The sequence below is a fragment of the Drosophila persimilis genome, unplaced genomic scaffold (assembly GCF_003286085.1).
Source record: "Drosophila persimilis strain 14011-0111.01,24,50 unplaced genomic scaffold, DperRS2 tig00000808-arrow-arrow-pilon, whole genome shotgun sequence".
Lineage (NCBI taxonomy): Eukaryota > Metazoa > Arthropoda > Insecta > Diptera > Drosophilidae > Drosophila > Drosophila persimilis.
This window is the reverse complement of record NW_020825357.1, coordinates 86,790-107,782: the sequence shown is the minus strand read 5'-3', so window position 1 is coordinate 107,782 and position 20,993 is coordinate 86,790. Positions and strand designations below refer to the sequence as shown.

The window sequence follows — 20,993 nt, the reverse complement described above, 5'->3', positions numbered from 1 at the left end:
TTTATATAAGACCAGAGATTCTCGATAGTGTTTAAGTCTGGGCTCTGGGGCGGCTAGTCCAAAGTATTAGCCCCAATGTCCTTCAAGAATTGGCCAACGACTTTAGCTTTATGACACGGGGCGTTGTCGTGTTGGAAGGTAAAGGACTCCCTAATAAAATTATCTCCAGAGGGGAAAGCATGATTGTTTAGCACTTCCAAGTACTTGTCTTTATTCTTGCTACCATCAACAGGAATTAAATTTCGCAGGCCATTGTAGGCGACGCATCCTTAAAACATTATGGTCCCACCTCCATGGATCGCTCGTACACATATAGGTGCCAATTTTTTGCGACGTTCTTTTAGGTTTCTTACGAAAACTATTTTTTTTTTGAGCCATGAAACTGAAAAGCACTTGCATCGCTCTATAAAAAATTTGTACAAAATTAAAATTGTTCGCCGATCAATTTTTGGGCAAACTCAAGGCGCTATAACTTATTGCTCTGTGTTATTTGCAGTATAGCTCTGGTAATATATGTTCCAAAAATTTCCTGTTTCCTTCAAGTCAGTGGGCACCGATCGAGGACTTTTCAAGACATCCTGTTTAAATCTACCTTGGCAGTGGTCTGCCACAACGCGTAGCGTTTTTTGCAGTGTTGGTTTTAAACAATTTTGTTTTTATAGCAGATTGTCTGACGTCTTGTCTGAAATATACTATATTTTACTGATATTTTGCACCGTTATACGGGTTTTTGCTTTCTATCAACAACAGATCAATGCAAATTAATTGAAGCTCTGACAAAATAATGGCTTGGCTTCAATGGCTTGAAATCGAACAGAACAGAACGGAACAGAGCCCAGGTGTTTGGCGGTATAGGACCGACCCTTGACCGACCCTTGCAACCTTAGAAACCCCTAGAACATCACCAGTTACAATCCACAAACTGATCTCAATACACCGGGTCTCTATTCGTCGCCACGTATGCCCGTAGCGAGATGGGTGGCTGCTTTTATGAGCGACTCGGATAAATTTGTATGCAAGAGACGAAAAACCCGTTTAAATTATAATTTGGTAAATAATATAAAAGGCGGGGGATAGAACTAAATTATTGCATCGACCGAACTGAACTCTGTTCTGTCGAGGCGTAGTAAGACGCAAATACCCAGACAAAACAAACGGAATAATGCCAGAAAAAAAAAAAAAAGAGTACTTAATGATCAATCGATCATGGGACAACGAAAAGTTCTTCGAATTGGGCAAGAACAGTGACCAATCGGGTCACTCGGCTGAGGGCGTTCAGACGACGATGCGCCGCTGATGGGAGCCCTCGATCTGCCTGCCATCGGTCCTGGGGTAGAGTATTCCCCGGTTCGACTTGGCAGTGTGGGCCTTACGATGGCTAGCACTTTGTTTACATCTTCGATCTGCCTGATCTTAAGTACTTAAACCCCTGGCGAGCGGGCAAAAAGAGTCACTTCAATTTCGCAGTGGCGGTGATTTGAATATACTTGAATAAACACGAATGTACACGAATATAGCCGTAGCCACATGCAAATATATACGGGTAGGGGCCCGCGTTTAGGATCTATATATGCACAGTGTTAATAACGTTGCCGACCCGACGGTTGGGCTTAATCGGTGCACGGTTGCACAATACACAAAAGCGGGATCATTGCTTAGTTGGGCAAAAGCGAAAAGCAAAAGCAAAAGCTAGAGCTAGAGCTAAAGCCAGAGCCAGAGCTAGCCCCCTTCCCGTCGCCGGTTTATGGGCGGATTATCTAGGGCCAGTCGCGGTGACGGTGACCCCTGAGGTTGGTGACCCAGACCCATCGGTTGTCGCGCTTAAAACGGTTAGTGCGCGATCCGCTCGAGGTAGTTGCAATTAAGAACTGCAAGCGCAATGGTCGTCTGGCTGGGACTCTGTCTACTGCTCATCGTTCTGTCCCTCTATCTGCTGTACGCGTTCGAGCGCCAGACGAGGATCGATCGACTCACCCACAACTGGCCGGCTCCGCCCTCCCTGCCGATCCTCGGCCATCTGCACATTCTGGCCAAGCTCGTGGGGCCGCATCCCTTCCGGCGCGCCACGGAGCTGGTGAACACCCATCTGAAGGATCATCGCGGCAAGCTATGGCTGGGCACAAAGCTCTACCTCGTCGACTGCAACCCGAAGGACATCCAGGCCCTGTGCAGTGCCCAGCAGATGCTCCAGAAGACCACCGACTACAAGGTGTTCGAGAACTGGCTCTGCGAGGGCCTCTTCACCGCCGACTACGACAAGTGGTTCCAGCGGCGCAAGACCCTCACGCCCGCCTTCAACTACACGATGATCAAGCAGTTCGTGCAGGTGTTCGAGCGCCAGTCCCGCATCCTGCTGCCCCGAGTCGCCGAGTATGCAGAGTCCGGCAAGTCCGTGGACTTTCTCGATCTGATCAGCTGCTATACCCTGGACGTGATCTGTGAGACGGCGCTGGGGGTGTCGGTGGACGCCCAGTCCGGCAAGAGATCGTCCTACCTTGAAGCGGTCCGGGAGTAAGTGCTGGGAAGATCTGCTTTCTGCTTTCCGCTTTCCGCTTTCACACTTATATTTCGCATTGCTTCGCAGGGTCCTGCACGTCATCGACTACCGCCTGAAGAACCTCTTCTACCGCCACTCGTTCATCTATCGCAGGACCGCCCTGTTCAGGCGCGAGCAGGAGCTCCTGAAGACCCTGCACGGCTTCACCGAGGGCATTGTCCAGGAGCGCCAGCACCAGTTCAACCTGGACGAGGTGAATCGGAATACCATGAGCACCAAGGACGCCGAGATGGACAAGCGGCCGGCCCTCTCCTTCCTGGACACGCTGCTGCAGGCCAAGACGCCGGAGGGGGCGTCGCTGTCGGTGAAGGAAATCCGCGAGGAGGTCGACACCATCATATTCGGGGGCTTCGATCTGACGGCCACCGTCCTGAAGTTCGTCATGTACAACATGACGCTGCACACGGACCACCAGCAGCAGTGCCGCGAGGAGATCTGGCAGATCTGTGGCAAGGACACAAAGGAGCCCATCACCATCGAGCAGGTCCAGCAGCTGGAGTTCCTCGAGTGGTGCGTGAAGGAGACGCTGCGCATGTATCCCCCGGCCCCGCTCCTGACGCGCAGGGCCACGGCCAACTGCCAGATCAGTGAGTAGAGGCCATCCCCCAGCCAACCCCCTCTCAATTTCGGCCCTTTCCAGACGATTTCTTCATACCCAAGGGCAACGACGTGGTCATCTCGCCCATGTACATGGGCCGCTGCAAGGACTTCTTCCCCGAGCCGCTCGTCTTCAAGCCCGAGCGCTGGGCCCGCGGCGCCGAGCCCAAGATCGAGGCCACCACCTTCATACCCTTCATGACGGGGGCCCGCAGCTGTCTGGGCCAGCGGTATGCCATGGTCATGATCAAGAGCGTCATGGCCCACCTCCTGAGGAGCTACCGCTTCGAGCCGATCGGCGAGCGACAGGTGAAGATGAAGCTCAACTTCGTGGTGACCCTGCACACGGTGGAGCCCTACTACTGTCGGGTAAGGGCCATCGAATGAACGCCGTGGCCTCTGTTCCTCTGTTCTTCCAGGGATCTACCTTAGAGTATAGCAGTACAAGTCTTGAAGTCTTGAGTCTATTTCTAGGGGTCTGCTGTAAGTTGTAGCCTCGATAGAGGCATTCTATTGGTTGAAAGGATCCTCCATTGTAATTCAATTCATTAAAGTATATTTAGAAATGTTCAACAAATGCCTGTGACCCCTCTTTCGCCTCTTACCCCTCGCCCTTCTGCCTTTGGATACCCATTACCCCATTATTGCCAAGAAAATCCTATTAAACTCGGGAGTTGAAGCTTCGCAGCGTCTCTGAATGCTTCTCCCCGCCCCCCCCCCCCCAACTCCTGCTGCAGGACCATATCAATCCGTTTCACTCGGCTCTATTCAAATTGGTTGCATACTTCGCGATGCAGGCACAACATTTCCGCTTTTAATGACGCCCAGCCCATGTCGTGGATGTACAAAAGGAATTCTGTACAATTTGGATATATTTTCCTGCCTGGCTTTATGTACCGTTTTTTATTCGTCGAAGGCGCGTTCGTCTAGAAAATAATTTCTGGCTGGCGTTGATTTTTATTGTGCCAGCGGAAAATCAGCAAACATTTCCTGGCACTGTAATAAATAAAAATACATAAAGCAGCCACCAAACCGTCGCCAGTCAGTCACCACTCACTCGCACAGTCCTGCCCCATCCTGGGGCACGCACCCACACGCACACCCGCACACCCGCACACCCGCACCCACACACACACACCCGCATCATCATCATCATCATCGTAGCCATATTCCGGTGAAAATTATGAGCGTTGCCTGCTTATTATTACCGAGTAGAGGGATGGGCAGGGGCGGGGAGAGCAGAGCAGAGCAGAGCAGAGCAGAGCATATAAAATGCAATTTATTTAAATAAAAATCAAGTTTAATTCGCAGTGTCGTAAATTTTTCTTTTATTTTTTTTATACATACTACATACGTACAGACATACAATATATATTCTGCCCGTTCTGTTCGTTGAGTTTTGTTCGTCCTGGGCATTGAATTTCACGCTTTTGTTAACAAGCGCATAAAAGTTCATTCTATCTGGGAAACCGATACGATATGGCTCTGGGCCCTGCTCTCGGAGTGGTCGATGGAGGGGATGGATCGGGTGGGGAGGGGAGGGGATTCGAAGATTGTTGAACTCTCTGGCTGATTGGCGGAAGGGTGGCCGGATGGGTTGATTGAAGCCAATGACGGGAAAGGGAGATTTCCAAACAGATTTGAGGCCAATTTTGTTTTGGGTTCGAAATGTTTCAAAAATAAATGGATTTCAAACGCCTGAGAATGTCTGTAAATTCTTAGATTCGGAGGCGGGAAGAGATCCTTGTACAAAATCTTCATAAATATTTTAAAAAATTGCTGCATCTTAATTAAAAAATCATAAAATATAAAAATAAAAATAAAGAGTTTATATTTTTGAGAAATTATGACGAAACCTTTTTAGTGTCCACTTTGTCCTTTTATGACCCACCCCCAACCGCCGCCCGAGTGTAACTCTTTCCAATTCCATCTTGAAATTAAAATATGCGCCTTAGGAACATGTTTTCCGAGTGAATTTTTGAGTGCTCGGCCAAAAGTTTTACGATCATTTTATTGGCAATGGCAGGGCACTGCGAGCCCCATCTGGGAGCCTTAACCCTTCCTTGGGCTGCCACCCCCTGCCAGCCCATAACTCCCATAACTTAATTATCCATATGAATCCCGGAAGGTTTTACGGCCTTCTCCGGCAAACTCCGCTGCCGCCCGGCGGCATTAATTATGATGAGTACTCGCCGAGTCCTCGGCGTGGCTCGTCGTCGCTTCTTTTAGTGTCAGCTGTCATATTTTTATTTATCTTAATTTACAGATCTTCACGGTGTCTGTCTGTCTGTCCCGCCGGAGAGGATTCGTGTGGGTGTGGGTGTGGGTGTGGGTGTGCGTGTCGTTGCTCATTAAAATGATGTAAAATCCACGACCAGGTCCAGAGCGCAGTTCATGTTTTATTGCTGCTGACTGGGCGCAACATTTATTTCGAACAGCCCGTACGGGATCACGGCTAAGTTTATTGTACGGCATAATTCAGGGCTTTTTCGCCTCAGGGAAGGTGCGGGCAGCATAATTATAATGGGGATGCCTGGAAATGCTATCGGACTCTTGTTTTTTGGACTATTCCCATGTCCGTTGCTGTACTGAGTGCAACGAGAGCAGTAGCACTGTGGCACACGGCGCAATTCATGGAGAGAGGACACTTGCCTCTCTTACGATCCTCCCTCTAAGTGAGTTTCTCAATAGGAACTCTCTCCCCAGCTCTGTTGATGGGAGAGCATATTTTAGCAAAGAGCTGAGAGCAGAGTGAAGCCTTTGCCGCACTCAGCAACACTCAAGGCTTCTACAAGGTGGTCCGCTAACTCTCTTTCGGGTCGTATTTTACGCTCAGCTCTACTGAGAGCGCTTTGACGCCATGTGTGATGAGAGATAGAAAGAAGAGCGAAAAGAGAGCGCGTTGCGTGAGCGACTCTCTCCCACCAGCACGAGTACAGCAGCAACAGGGAGACCAAGGAGACAGCAGAAATAAGTGTGTACACCCAACGAAAAAAGAGAATATTGCACAGAATGGGACACCTGGCCCTCCTGGAGTTGCGGTTAACAGTGTAACACGTTAAATGGTGGATCCGCCGACGGAAAATCTCTCCTCCGAGGCACGAATTGTGGAGTAAAGTGCATACTTTTGGGCTGCTCTATTAACTTTAACCCGCAGACCGCTGCCTCAAGAGATGCTGCGACCGAATGCGGTTCTCCCACCTCGCATTCCGGCCACTGCACACATGCCCATTGTTGACTGGTGGATTCCTGTCCTGTCCTGTCCTGTCCTGCCCCTCCGCCCTATCAAAAAGGAATGCAAGCTGTCTCCTCCTCTGCGGTTAGGTGAGGTGAGGCCCTGTGGGCTGTCCTGTGGTGTGATGTGCGCGCGTGTGTGTGTGTGTGTGGGAGGGGGGGGTGGCGGAGACTTTGAAGTAATCGTCGCCGGGGAGATTGCCTTACGGCTAAGCCTCATTTGCGGTTTAATTGTGTCGCCGGACGGCAGCTGAAAGTCGATTATGTCAATATTGTCGTGCGGGACCCACCGGCTAATGGCTAATGGATGGGCCGTCATGGTAGGGGGGTGGGAATCACGGTCTCGGCATGAGGAATGTTTGCGATAAGCTGCGGACAACCGCCGGCTGCCGCTGTTAGATAGCCGCAACTCATATGCTAATTAGGGCGACATACTGGGTACCTTTAAGGCGTCTCGGGCGCCCACCAAGAGCTCCCATGATGGAGAGCCCTTCCTTCCCCGAGGCACTCGGGGAAACAACAATGCGGCCATAAACCAGCTGCCGAAACACACATATAAAAATCAGTTGGAATACATTTAGGAATCGAATTACATTAAAGGGGTGGCTCTGCCAGGGGCTCCGGCAGGGGCTGTAACTGTATAAAAAAGGAGTAGCTGCTGAGCCATTTTACACATTAAAAACGCATAAAAATCGGCAAAGAAAACAGGAAGAACAAGCAACAAATAAAGTGGCCATAAACATAAAAACCAAGTTGGGTTTCCACTGTGGGGGAGGCCACTGGGGTGGGGGAGGGGGATAAAGCGCAGCGATTGAAGCAATCAATTAAAATTGATGAACGAAATTGAATCACGTGTTACAATGCCACGGAGCCAGGAGGACTCCACTCCGCAGTGTGTGATTGGAAATAGATTGAAGGAAGTAATAAAGTTCCCATAAAACCGGCATCGTACACCCCGTACAAAGTGGTTCAGATCCTCGGCAGTAAAGAACCCTAGACCTTAAAGCGAGTGTAAAATAAAAGATATTGAAATGGAGACTTACCCTTGGAATGGAATGGAATGTCAACTGCAAGATTCCGGAGAGGTTGCCAAATCGAAATGCAAAACAGAACCGTTTTGCTAATGTAATTAACCAGTCTGCAAGGAAAATGGCACAACGAAGGGAAATTAGTAAGAAAACAGAGCAAGGCAAAAAATTAAGCAAAAGCAAAAAAAAAGGGAAGAAGGAAAGGAAAGGGGTAGCCCCAGAGGGAGGGGCGAAAATTACAAACTGTTGCTGCAAAATGTCAACCTAAACCTTTTATGCACAACCAGGGGCCAGGACCTGGGGGCAGCTGTCCTGCCCAGAAGGAGGCGGCTAATTACACTGCACAGCACACAGCTGAAGGCCGGACCATATGCGGGCGTCGGCACTGCAGATACTCTTCCTTTTTGGCCAGCAATATGGCATGACAAGGCTCCAGGGGATTGCATAAAACTGTAAGGTATGGCCATGTCTCGGATATGACCAAGGACTCCGGCTGGGCAGCTTCTTGGCAGAATTGGAATGCCCCTGGAATGCAAGGGTGTATAAGGGAAAAGGAAAAAATTACATGCAGTCCTAAGGGGCAGACCCCAAGCTGGCCAAAACGGAGTTTGTTTTGCTGAAGACATTAAACAGAAGCCAACGGCAGGGGGGCGGGGGGTGGGGGCGTGGGTTATTCCAGGCACGTAACAGACACAAAAGAGTAATACGGAATTAATTAAAACAAAAATTGCTTAAGAAATTGTATTTTATCTATATTATTGCAGGTCCCTTGCATGGGTTGCAGCGGGGCGGGACGAGGGGCGGTGCATATCGAAGATTGTCAGCGGCACATGAGGCAGGAGCGGCGACGGCGACGGCGGCAACCACAGAAAGACCAGCAAACATTTCAGAAAAGTTTCGTTTGCATAAAGTTTTGTTTTGTTCAAATAACAGAGCAGAACAAAACAAAAGCAAACATCGCTACATGGCAGCAGCCACTTAAATGTAACAGGCAAAAGTTCAGAGCCCAAACTTTTCGACCCCCGCCACCCTCCAGGCATAGGGATGGGCGCGTGAGGGCATCTCAGAGAGTCCTTGCATCGGCCAGAAGACACAATTTTAAAGAGTAATATGTGCAGAGTTTATCGCGTGCCACGTTGCCATCTCCATCTCCCGTTGCCATCAGCAACATTGTTGCGCCCTCGTATCAAACATCTCTCCGAGCTGTGTGTGGGCGTGGGTGTGCGTATGTGCCAGTGTCCGTGTCCGTGTCCGTGTCTGTGTCTGTGGTCATGGTGGCGTAAGTCAAACAAACGAAAAGTTGTGCTCGCATAACTGCCAGAGGTGCCGCTCCCGCTCTCACCCCCGCTCTCCCACTCTCTCACCCACTCTCTCGCTCTCTGAAAGTCCAGCAGTTGTGCGGTGAGGCCTGCTCCTGCTTCTGCTTAGGTGCGTGCATTGTGAGGTCTGCCCGGCGTCACCTTCCTTTCCCGACACGAGTGCAATTCGAACTTTGGAACTTTACAGCTGGAAAGAGCAAGACATTGTTGCTCTCTGCGGAAAGAGCACCAAACTCTGTGGTTAGAGGGAGATGCGAATGAATGGCTTGGCAGAAGGCTTATCGGGCGCAAAAATCTGCCTGTAACCACATTTGTCCCTGATTTTGTGATTAATTTTTGTTCATAAATCATTGATTAGCTCAGAGAAAAGTGTTTAGTGGAAATCAAAGAGGCCTGGAGAGTCCACTGCGCTGCAAATCATCGAATTAACCGCAAAGTGTTTCAGTTTTAAGCCCATTAGGCCGCTAAAGAGCCCTGCTTTGAGGATATACAGGATTAAGGACGGGCAATAATTGGATACAAAACGAAAAAGAGTTGCCGTTTTAATTACTCGAAAAGAGAACCCAGCCCCGCCCAGAAGCCATCAAACCCAGGCCCGGAATGCCCGGCATTAGGACAATGTGGGAGGCAGTGGAGAGACCAAATAAAGATACAAATAAAAATAAAAGCAAGGTAGAAAAAAACCCCCCAGAATCAGAATCTGAATCTGTCTGTCTGTCTGTCAGATTTCAAGCTCAACTAATGAGTGACCAAGCATAAACAGAAATGGGGGGATGGAGTTTCGACTTAAGTCCATTGCCATGGACGAGCACCTTGCCACGGACGAGGGGCTGCACCGGCGCCCACGGACAGACCGTTGTTGAATGTCTCAAGTCAAGCGGGTCCCTCGACCAACACTTATTTTAATGAGAAATTCTAATTTCACCAATAATACAAAAGCCCCACGACGACAGCCAGGAAAAATGCGCATAGAGGAAAGCAGACAAGAGGAGAGAAGAGTGGAGAGAGGGGAGAGGAGAGGAGAAGAACAAATACTAGAGTGAAATGTGGCTAAAGATATTTTTGCTTTTCTTGGCAAAGAAGGAACTCTCTGGGCTCTGATTGCTTTCTGCCACTCGTCCGTGACGAAAACAAAAGAGGCCAAAGTCGTCGCCCAAGTCTTTTCCCCTATCGAAAAACGGGAAAACCGGGAAGAACAGGAACAAAAAAAAATATACACGAATTGCCTGCATAAAAATATCTTGAGTATTTGCTAGTAGTCTGCAATTAAATGCGGGGGACGGGGCTCCTCCTCTCTCTCTCTCTCTCTCTCTCTATGTGTCCTTATGGGGGGAAACGGAGCTTAGCAATAATAATTACAGTAAGGCTGGGCCCGGGGGCCCATGGCTGAAGTGTTGCCAGGGCAAAAGTTCTTCCCTTTCCCAAAGGATGCGCGAAGAAAAGGCAAAGATGAAGCTGAAGATGAAGGTTTGTCAGTGCCAGTGCCAGGGCCGGGGATTGAAAGATGGATAGCCGTAAGATTTTTCCAGAATTATGCAAAATTGACAGTTGTTGACGCTGGCGAATGGTTCATTAAAGGTTTCAAGCATCGAGGATCGAGGGTCTAGAGAGAGATTGTGCGTTCTGCTAGGCCACACTGGGAGAGATGGGAGATCAGATGATTCTTCAGTTCATTCAATGCCCTTATTTCCATTTTCCCCAGTTCAAAATCAAATAAGACAAGCCCAAAGACAAGGCCAGTACCCAGCAATGCCCAGGGGCCGTAATCGGACATAAATTTAACTAATATACAACCCAGAACGGAGCAGAACGGAACAGAACGGCATTCGCATCGCAATGCATTACCCAACCTTCGGAGGGGGGCGGCACGCATCCTCCCCGTTCGGCATGTGTTCGGCAATAATCTAGCCAAGTCGAATTACAGTTACAGCTACGGCTACAGCTACAGAGTTAAGGTAACGGTAACGCATGGCAATGTCCATAAAGTGACACTGAGTGTCAGTTTCAATTAAACATGTTGACAGCTGTAAGGACAGGACAGGGCAGGACACCACCCCAACCCCCTTACCAAGAGATACTCATACAATGGGCCAGGTCCTGGGGTCAGGCGGTGGTTGATTTCGCCGGCAACTCGAGGCAATTTCGATTTTAATACAGCAAATTCCTGGCATTGTCGCCTGTCCATAAAGAAAGTCAACGACGACGACGACGACGACGACGACGTCTGGGAAGAACAAGTCAAAGGAGCAGCACTCATATGACAACTTTATCCGGCCGGAAAGAACACGAGCAGTATTTGCATTCCATGCATTCGACTTTGATTTTTGTGACAGGAGAACGGAGCCCAAGAAACTTCTTGCAATTTTAAGTAATTTTATGTGTTACAAATACGAGGAGTATTTGTTTTAATTTACATTCGAAATGAACGATTCGATTCGATTCGATTTGATTTTCCTTGGTCCGTCCGTCCATTGACAACTTGTCAAACATTCTAATATCCTGCGCCGTACGGACTTGTGTGCATCTGTGCGTGCGATGTCCTGTGTCCTGTGTCCTGGACGTGTGTGTGTGCTCCTCCACAGATTAATTAAACTGCACCGTGAACGGGCAAATACACAAAGATCCCACTGTTTGCATATTAATTTCCATGTAAATCTAATTGAAGTTGACACAAATTGGTAATATTTTTGGAACGAAGGAAACGCCGATGGAAAAGCCTTGCGTGAGCACGGTGGATGGTACCGTCGATAGATCAATCAATATTCTGGGTTTTGGCATCTAAAACTCATAGATCTACTATCTGGCATCAATGGTAATTGAGATTTTGAGGCGGCGACCCTTGAACGGCGACCCAATCTCGAAAGCCCTCAAGTCAATCTCTTCGAGGCTTCCCCGCTTTTGTTGCTTGGATTGGATTTTTTGTTGTATTTTCCAGAGTTAAGAGGGTGGAAAGAGAGAGAGAGAGAGAGAGAGGGGGGGAAACCACTCGATGTCATTTTGACGCCATCGAGCGGTAGTATTTGCCAAAAATATTAGCGTAATGCCTTTGACAAATCAATCGAATCGGCAGAAGGCTGAGTGCCATTCGCATTCTTCGCACTCTCTCAGTGGGCGTTGGTCACACCTCGTGCCACAATTATTTGCACAAAACTGTGGCACCAACAGCCACAAGAGAACAGAACAGAACAGAACCAAACTTGTTGACGGTTCGGATCAAAGGCGGATTTTTGCAAAAATCATCCAAAAGTGGAATGTTTAAAGTCAACAAAAACACAATTTGAAATCAATTTTATGCAAAAATCACAGCGGCAGAAATTGAACCACATTTCGTGTGTGCCACATGGCAACCCTTTTGGGTTTCGTCCCGTTTCCCCATCCATTGCTCTATCCACCGCATAGTCAAAGCCAATTTATTGTGCATATTTCACTCCAGGATGAAACTTTTTTACCCCGGAGCCTGGCAGCACGTGCTCCTGGCAGTTGGTGCCCCAGGAGTCCGCCATTTGGGGTCGGTGGCAAATCGGGAGACTTTCGAGCTCTTTGGCGAACAAAAGCAAGTCCCTTTGCAACCAGGAATGGGCCAAAAGGTGAAGCTAATCAAGTCTGCTTGGCTTTCTTGTATATCTGAATGGAATATCTGCAATCCTTTAGGCCTTTTGGCTTCTATGATCTTCTGCATTGCTCTGCAATGCCCCTACTAACGATTAGCACGATCTATGGACTATATTTGCCTAGTTACTCCATTCAGGATAGCCCTGCCATGCCGCTGTTTAATAGCCCTGAGTGGAGCACAATGAAATGGCCACATGGGGTCCACATTCACTGGCGTCACTCCGGCCAAGTTTGGTGGTTTGGTGGGTGCTCTATGTAGAAGCAGCAGGATATCGGTGAAGCCAAGGAGCCGAGCAACACCCTGGACTCCGAAGAGCCGAAGAACAGCCTAAAGTCCCTTAAGTCGAACGGCACCCAAAACTCCTCTGTGTCCTTTGAGTCGTACCACACCCAAGAGTCTTTGGCTGGAACCGCCCCACACAAGCCAGTCAATCGTGGGCTGAAGCCTCCGCAGTGTTGGACAAGGACGAAAAGGACGCCTGGGAAATTATGCAGGAAACATTAAAAGGACCTGCCCCCAAACTATATTCACCCGCCGTCGAAGTAAAAACAATAAAAGCCCAAATTTAACTTTCAGACCATAAATTCTGTGGCCAAGTGCGGAAAACCTTTTCACACATCACTCAGCTCCTTGGAGCGCAGGATGCACCATGAATAATATTTGGCGACACTGCGCTTTTACGGGCCAACAGATTTTCCGCCTCGTCTCCGACGGGACCGAGCGCAAAGCCCCATAAAACTTTATGCGAGGGGGGTCGAGGGGGTTCGAGGGGGGTTCATCGATTGCAGTAGTATTCAAATCGTACGCAAAGATGGCATTAAAAATGATATTGAAAGTGCCCGAAGCCACACACCGACGGCCATAAAAGCTGCTCGGTTTGAGGTAATTAGTTTTTTGGCTCATGTCTGTGCGGATCGTAAAAGATAAGTTTGGGTCGCCTGGTTAGAGTCCCCCATCCCCTGTCACCCATCCACGTCCTCGAATTCATCCATCCACTGCGGGACATTAGCATTTGAGAGAAAAACCATTCAGGATTTGTTTAGTTTTTATTGCTTCGCGTAAATGTCATAAAGAAAAGTGTTCTGTAACGAACGGAAAACGCTTTCAAACAAACACATGAGGCATGCACACGAGTATATCTCTGTTTTATGGCTAGAGAGCAGAGCTGTTTAAGTAATTGCATTCGATTTGTTTGCTAGAAACGGAAGGAAGGACAGAGAAGGCAGGCCCTGCACCGAAGCTGTTCCTTCCATTCCCACAAGGAATCCATGTGTTAAATGTTTCTCACTGCTACATGGACTAGTTCTAGCACATCATTTACTGGGGAACTTCTTCCTTAAGATCCAAGATATTGATTCTTAAGATTATTCGCAACGGCAGCTTAGTTTCTAGTCTTAAATATGCGTCTTGTCTTGGCTCCATCATTTGGCTGTCCGTTACTCTTGCCTCTTGCCTGTTCCAATGCTGTGCTCGTGTGTGTTGAGAGGAGAGAGTCATTGGGGTATTTGAGAGACGAGTGGGGGTAACACATAACCAACCATCTAATATGCATCGAATAGTACGTGTTTTACCAGAATCCGTACTTGGGAACACCTTTAGCCCGAAGCTTTGCCATCACCTGCGTAGATCATGCAATCTGTAAGCCGAGAATGCGAAAACAAAACCCAAAATGCTTTAAGTTTATTTAGATTTATACAAAAATTTGCGCTCGTAATTTTCGTGTGGCTGAGTGAGACTTTGGCACCGAATCGAATGGCGTCGATCGTTGAGGATCTCTTTTTTCGACGGCCGCTTCTAGTCTCTCTCTCTCTCTCTCTCTCCCTCTCTCTCTCTCTCTCTGGTATCCCTACAGACTCTGTGGCTTCCTACCAAATCCCACATACATCCATCACCTTTATAGAACATATGGTCTGTCACTAGGCGGAGTTTCTTCAATGTCCTGGCATGTTCCAATATGAACTTCAATGCCAGCTTATCAGAATTATTCATGGGTTCTTCAAGATGGAACGATGACAGCTTGTTAAAGTGCTACTTAAAGTACTTAAGCTGGCAATTCACGAGGGCGAGCTCTTCCGGCATTAGGCATTGGATTGGGAGTTCCACCTTCAGGGCGACAACCCAATTTTCAACTGTCAGACATCGCAGGCTTCTTAGCTTGCACAACAGATCAAAGATAAAGAGGTGCCATATTGGCCCTGATTTGTATTGAGATCTATCGCCGACAGTCAGTTCTTCCAAGTCAACAAAGCCCCGAATGCAGTTCTTGATTACTGAAAAGCCAGAACAAAGAATTACTAGGAGAACTCATAGAGTTAAACGACTCATTCAGTTAAATGCTCACCCGAATGACCAGCAAAGTTGTACAGCCGCAAGTGCTTTACTTTTGGAACGCCCTCAAACATGGGGAAGACCAGAGAGATGTCCGCCATGCTGCCACCTTCCAGCACCAATTCAACGGATCTCAGTTTGGGGCTGCTTTCCACAAAGGATTTGATGGCGTCGCAATTGGAATTGTCGACCCCGAAGCTAATGGTTTCCAAATTGATACAATACCGCTCGACATCCGGCAACAAGGGATGGACATCGGAGGGGTTCATAAACTTCAGATGGATTCATTGTGGAGCCGCACAGTCGTACAAGATTCGACACGTTCGAACCCATTTTGAGGACAACAAATTATCTAGTATAGCGACAATGCTCGACAAAGGCATCCCAGAGCTTGGAATGGACTTCGATCAACTCCATTTGATCTTCAAGTTCTAGAATTTTGAATATCCGATCTAGGATATCGAAGGGCAAGTCCTGGAGATTCTTCGGTGCTTCCATGGCTTAAAACGGGAAAAGAATCATTAGGTGTTGCTGTATCTCTTACCAGGCGGATGTAGAATCGGATGTAAAATTGGCTAAAAATTTCGAAAATCGCGCAGGTAAGGGTTGAACCTACCCTTGAGGACCACGAGCATCCCTCAATCAATGTAAACGATGGCCAATAAATAATTTGACACAGACAATGGCCAGCAAAAGGAGACACTTTGTTGCAAGTCAAGAAGAATTTACATATGAATGCGGGGACCATCCGAAGGAGAAGGATGTAATCACGAATAGCACCCGCATCTCTCCAGGGTTGGGGGGTGGGTGCACACACACATGTGATTAGGGGGTGTTGTGTGGTGCCAATGACTAATGATCCTTCCATTTATCCTCCAGATGATTTTTGGGAAAAGTGTTAATGTTTAAGGACCACGGAGCACGGACCACACTGCTTCTCTGGGACTGCCTGGGATGCCATGTGTGCATAATTACTTGGATTGCTTGGAAAAGCTTTTGTCATCATTTCCAAATTTATTTAAATTTCGTTTCGCACACACACACACAACAGATACAGATACAGATACACACACACACAACCCACTGATAAATGAGCGCCACACAGCCACCAGCCCTGGCTGCCGAGTGGCAGAAAAGCCTCGACGACCAAATGAAAAATTATCGCAATTTCAGTGTGTGTTTTTCAGCTTTTCTTTTTCACAATTAATGCGGGGGGGAGGCGGATACTCGCTGATAATTATTAGGGATTTGCATATGTAATTTTCCACTTAAGCAGCAGGCGAGCGAAGAGAAGCCAGTCATTGAGCAGAGGACTCCATGTGGAAGTGGAAGTGGAAGAAAGTCATGCCATATGGGGCGGGGAGCCCCCCAGATAGCGAGCTCTACCTTTAATTACTTCTGCAGATAATGCTGAAACGATTAAGTATACTGGCATGATGGATGATTCAGCGTCTCCGAGCCGATTCATTGGGGACTTGAACGGCAGTGGAAAAGATGCCAGAACTTCCTAGAGCCAAGAGTATCCCAAATGCGGCACCGAACGAGAGGCGCTGCCGCATGACGCGCGACCCGTGGCGAATCGATTGCGAGGAAAACTATAACTAAATCAGAGATGTGCCTACGATTGCTCCCGATTCCATCTATATAATATATCCGATATTCCCCTGAAAGCTCGTAGAGTGGCTCTAGATGTCAGAGACCTTTGTGGGATATTCAATAAATACCTCCATCGAGTAAAGAAAACTCTTTCGAGGCCCGCTCTGTGTAGTTTTAGTGGCTCTAAAGATGCGAGTAATCGAATTTCCACATTAAACTTAATCACAATTTGTCCCAAAACAATTGACCTAATCCCAGTAAATCCTTTTAATGTGTCTAATTGAAAAGGCCAACCATTAAGCCCGAATAAAGCAGCAAAAGAAGAGGAAAAGCCAAGCAGGAAGGGCAGGGATGGCCAGGGAAAACCCCCTGCCCACCAAACGGAGGGGGGCAGCACAGATTTGGCCAAACGAAAGATTTATGGTGTGCCAAGAAAAACATTTGTGTTTATATATCGGTTTTGGTCGGTTCGGCATTCCAGCAGCTGCTGGGGGCAGGACGGGGTGGGGCGATGGGGGATGGGTGATATGTGGAGTTCTGCGGCAAAGGATGTGCCGAAAGTTCATTAATTATGATTGGAGACAGTTGTACAATTAATAAACGAAGCAGAGCAGGGACTCCTCGGTGCTCGGTCCACGGTCCCCGGATTATGCTGGAACTTTTGGCTACAGAAATGGAGGAAGTCCTCCAGCGGAAGCCGAGTGTTTCGGTTTTGGGGATTTTTCTCTCTATTTGTTTGCCGGGAGATTATGATCGGACTGTGATTTATGGTCTCATGTGCAAATTTATTGCCTTTAATTGTGTGCCCCAGTGGCATCGAAAGAGCCCTCCGTGGCGCCGGCTAATTGAAAAAAAGTTCAAGCCAGAACTTCTGGAGCTCTGCAGCTCTGGAGCGGACAGGGGGGAGCATCCCTGCCCGAGCACCGAAATCTTACAAGTTTTGTCCAGGTGTTTGCTCGCCTTGCTCCAAGGCGTGGCCCCCGTCCACACACAACCACACAAATCGTTTCAACTGTCGCTCAATTACCACCCCCAAGCCGCAGCCCCCATGGTCTATCCCATGGGTAATTGTAAACCTTAATTAACATTTGAAAACAAACACGAAACGGACCAAAGCCAAACAGAAATCCGTCCGTCGGTGCATCGGGGCATCGGGGCAGCGGCGGTGAGGCAGGTCAAAAGAAAACCCATAAATCAATTTTGAAATGCATTAAGGAGACCTCCCCAAATGCCTGACCTGTCCTGACCTGTCCTGTCCGGGCACTGCATTTGTTTGCACTTTCGAAAGAGAGAAGATGCGCAAGGAAAAGGAAATGGGGCTGCCAAGCAAAGTGAATGCAATGTTGCAATGTGTCTGAGGGGACACTCCGCCCCAGCCCATCCCATCCCATCCCCAGATCATCGTCACCTTCCAATTAAAGCGTGGAGGCTGGCTTCTTGCTTTCATCTGGGGTTGCATTTACTTAACGCCTCGCCTCAGCACTTAACTTCCGTTTCCTGTTACGCACCGGCGCTGTCTGGTGTCCGGAAGGAGGTTGGGGGAGACTCCGAATCCGAGTCCGAGTCAACGTTTGAGGCATTTGCAACTAATTGAAAGTGCAATACGATGCTGCAGAATGCAATTAATGCCTCCAAGCAGTGCAAGCAGCAGCACCCCCAGACCCAGTCTCCGACCCAGTCTCAGTCCCAAAACGTCTGGCATTGCAATCCGAGGAACACAAAACTCTTGGCCAAAAAGGAATCGAGCCTTTCGGGGGCTTAAAGCAAAGTCATTTCTGAGTGGGGGGACGCTCCTGGCAGGATATGTGATATGTGCCCCTCTAAAATCCAAAAGAAATCTCTGCTCAATGGTCCAATAAGGAACAAACGCATGACAGAAGCTTTCTATGGGATTGCCTGGATGCTGGATGCTGGCTACGGCTGAGCAAAAACAATAAATTGCTTTTTAAACACTTGCAAGAAGTACAAGTTATCCGCAGTAGCATTGGCGTCAAATGCACTTTTTACTTGCACGCTTTCAGGCTCCCACGCTCCCACGCTCCGCCCCAACGCTCCTCGATGCGCTTCGCCTGGCCTCGGCTTCGGCTTGGCTTGGCCTGGCTTACACTTGGCAGCTGACAAGTTTCTAAGAACAACTGCAAAGCGATTTGCATATTTAGTGGAGAGATCTAGGAGGCAGGAGGCAGGAGGGCAGGCGGGCAGGCGGCCAGGGAACAGAGCTACAACTTTATCGCACTCAATGCAGCCATGCATTTTGCATCACACACGTAAATCTTGGCCCCTCCCCCGGCCGAAACTTTTGGCAGACAACGAAATTTATTTCTAAACACAAGTAACACTTGAGTAGCAGCCAATGTGGGGAGGCACTGTAGTGTGGAGTGTGGAGTGCCTCTCCTTAATGAATCGATAAAGGGACTAGTACTGCCCTTTAAACACGAATGGAAGGTGGAAATTCTACATTAAAACGTGAACAAAAACATTGAATAACACACGCTTTTGCACCATTAAAGAGCAACCGTTTAAGAACATTTCTACACAAGAATTACTCTAGAATACACTACAGAATAGCAAACATTTTCTAGGGCGTGTCCAGTATGCCCTGCTGATCGAATGCCAGCAGTGACACTTTGACCGTCTGACGCACTCGCTCGTTGGCAAACAGCTGACGACGCTTCAGTTCCGTGGCCTGCGCACTGCCAAAGGTGTGGAGATTGAAGTCGGCACTGGCCTCGGGGGAGGCGCAACAGATGGGCAGCTCGCAGGCAACGGCATAGTAGCCGTAGAACAGACAGCGCTGCATCTCATCCGTTAGCTGATCGAAGGTGGGCAGAGAACCGCGAAAGCCGCAGAGGGTGAGGGTCTCCGTGAGGCTGCGGTAATAGTGCTGCAGCAGCGCGTCCTGCTGGTGGAGCAGCACCTCCAGCTGCAGGCTGGTGTAGAAGAAGAACTGCAGATCGATGGCCGGACTGCCCAGGCAACAGTTCTGAAAGTCCACCTATGGGAAAGGGCAAACCCTGGGATTATTTTGAGGACTGATTTGGTTTACCCAATCTACTCACGAGTATGGCGCTGCTGTTGCTTCGATCGAGCATCATGTTGTTCACCCAGATATCGCCGTGGACAATCGCATTGAAGGCGGAGTTCTTGGGATCGACCACGGACGTGATTCGCCGCGTGTAAGCGTCTGGTATCTGCGCCTTCATTTTCTTGGCTATCTGCGGCAGCTCCTGGGCGAATACATCGGCCGCGAACTCAGTCCCACCGACCACAATGATCTGGGCGAAGGGATCCGACACTCCGTTGGCATAGTTTGAGGGTTCAAGTTTTGCCACAAGTTCGGGCTGCTGCTCGCACAGGATCATCGAGGCGGCATGAAACTGGGCGATCTTTCGCAAGCATATCTGGGCATCCGCCAGGCACAGACCCCGATAGCGATCCATTGAGGCATAGCCGAGGGCGCAAAGGTCCTCCAGTACGTACACCTCCTTGCCGTTCGCCGTCTCGGCCAAGAGGCAGCTAAGGTAAACAACGAAATCTATGCAGAGCATGCACAGCATACGGTGGGAACTACTCACTCAGCGCTCAGCTTGTGCTCGCCCAGACTGGGCGGGGCTTTCTGCAGTATGGCCCCCATGGCCGGCAGGAGCTCCTCGAACATGGCCTTCTCGTTGGTCCCCAGCTCGGCCACAACGGGCAGCAGATCCTTGACTATGTACCGTCCCGTCTCCAGGGGGGCGTCGGCAGTCTTGCGAAATTCGACTACCGCGCGGTAGATGACGCTGCAAAAGTTCTCGCCATTTTGGCTCACAGCTTCGATGCGAGTGCTTTCCACGTGCAGCTTTTCGCTGTGGTAAGCTTTGGCCAAAGCTTTCTGGAAGTATTCCGCGGTGTATTCCGACTTCTGTGGGGGTTCCATGGCGCTATCCGTTCCTGGCAAACTGCTCCACTCGACTGACACACACTGGCACTTCACTCGCGTTACAAAAGTTACCGCTTAATTTTCACCTACACATGTTTGCGGGTGCTTATCACCGATCACAGATTCCGCCCCACCTCCCCCGTCCGCACTGGTTGGGACGACCCAAGGCACGAATTGTGGCGATATTTTGTGGAGAAAATACACTATAAATGGGTGAAGGAAGGGTTACAAAGATCAAAATAATTGGACAAATTGCCCAAGGGTTGTGGGCAGAGCACGTGAAATTGGCATAAACTCAATTACTGTTCACGAACAGCCCCCTCCACACGCAAACGACTCACACAACTTGTTGCTTTCTACTAAAACCCACATGTATGTACATGCACATATTCTGTATAGAATAGTGCATGTTTGTACATTTTCAAGGCATAAAATCATATTTATGTTTACATTAACTAACCTTTGTGGACGCCGCAACAGGAGAGCTCACTCCTCAGAGACTATGTATAGGATATGTATTTCATCAGGTTTATCACTTTTCACACACAGCACTGCACGTCACAACAAAAAAAAAAAGATAACAGACACTCTATAAACATTCCATTCAACGCTTATCGGCGTAATTCGAAAATTATAAACAAAAGATTGCGAAATTGACCGGCTTTTCAATGACCGGCTGACGAAACAAACGAGCTTAACCCATTGATCCTCCCTGTATTTAAACAGGACAACAACTCGAGTTAAGCCGCGGAAAATAATACTAATATTAATAATAATAATACCTCCAACGAAACCCTGCTAT

At 48.6% G+C, this 20,993-nt stretch overlaps 2 protein-coding genes across 2 annotated transcripts; one reads left to right on the top strand and one right to left on the bottom strand.

The window, feature by feature from the left end:
* Positions 1 to 1,698: 1,698 nt before the first annotated feature.
* LOC6598939 (probable cytochrome P450 312a1) lies at positions 1,699 to 3,731 on the top strand. The gene is made up of 3 exons (XM_026993186.1): positions 1,699 to 2,511; positions 2,585 to 3,144; positions 3,198 to 3,731. The coding sequence occupies exons 1-3, from the start codon at positions 1,880 to 1,882 to the stop codon at positions 3,539 to 3,541; spliced, it is 1,536 nt and encodes a 511-aa protein (XP_026848987.1). The 5' UTR covers positions 1,699 to 1,879; the 3' UTR covers positions 3,542 to 3,731.
* A 15,020-nt stretch (positions 3,732 to 18,751) lies between these two features.
* Positions 18,752 to 20,747, bottom strand: LOC6598937. The gene is made up of 4 exons (XM_002024088.2): positions 20,652 to 20,747; positions 19,848 to 20,394; positions 19,332 to 19,788; positions 18,752 to 19,267 (listed from the first exon to the last, which is right to left on the bottom strand). Exons 2-4 carry the CDS (start codon positions 20,186 to 20,188, stop codon positions 18,851 to 18,853), a joined length of 1,215 nt encoding a protein of 404 aa, XP_002024124.2. The 5' UTR covers positions 20,189 to 20,394; positions 20,652 to 20,747; the 3' UTR covers positions 18,752 to 18,850.
* Between the last annotated feature and the right edge of the window lie 246 nt (positions 20,748 to 20,993).

Coding starts and splice junctions, on each gene's coding strand:
- LOC6598939 (XM_026993186.1), top strand. CDS start 1,880: ATGGTCGTCTGGCTGGGACTCTGTCTACTGCTCATCGTTCTGTCCCTC. Junction 2,512..2,584: donor TACCTTGAAGCGGTCCGGGA/GTAAGTGCTGGG, acceptor ATTGCTTCGCAG/GGTCCTGCACGTCATCGACT. Junction 3,145..3,197: donor CACGGCCAACTGCCAGATCA/GTGAGTAGAGGC, acceptor GGCCCTTTCCAG/ACGATTTCTTCATACCCAAG.
- LOC6598937 (XM_002024088.2), bottom strand. CDS start 20,188: ATGGAACCCCCACAGAAGTCGGAATACACCGCGGAATACTTCCAGAAA. Junction 19,789..19,847: donor GAGCACAAGCTGAGCGCTGA/GTGAGTAGTTCC, acceptor TGTTTACCTTAG/CTGCCTCTTGGCCGAGACGG. Junction 19,268..19,331: donor GCAACAGCAGCGCCATACTC/GTGAGTAGATTG, acceptor CCTTTCCCATAG/GTGGACTTTCAGAACTGTTG.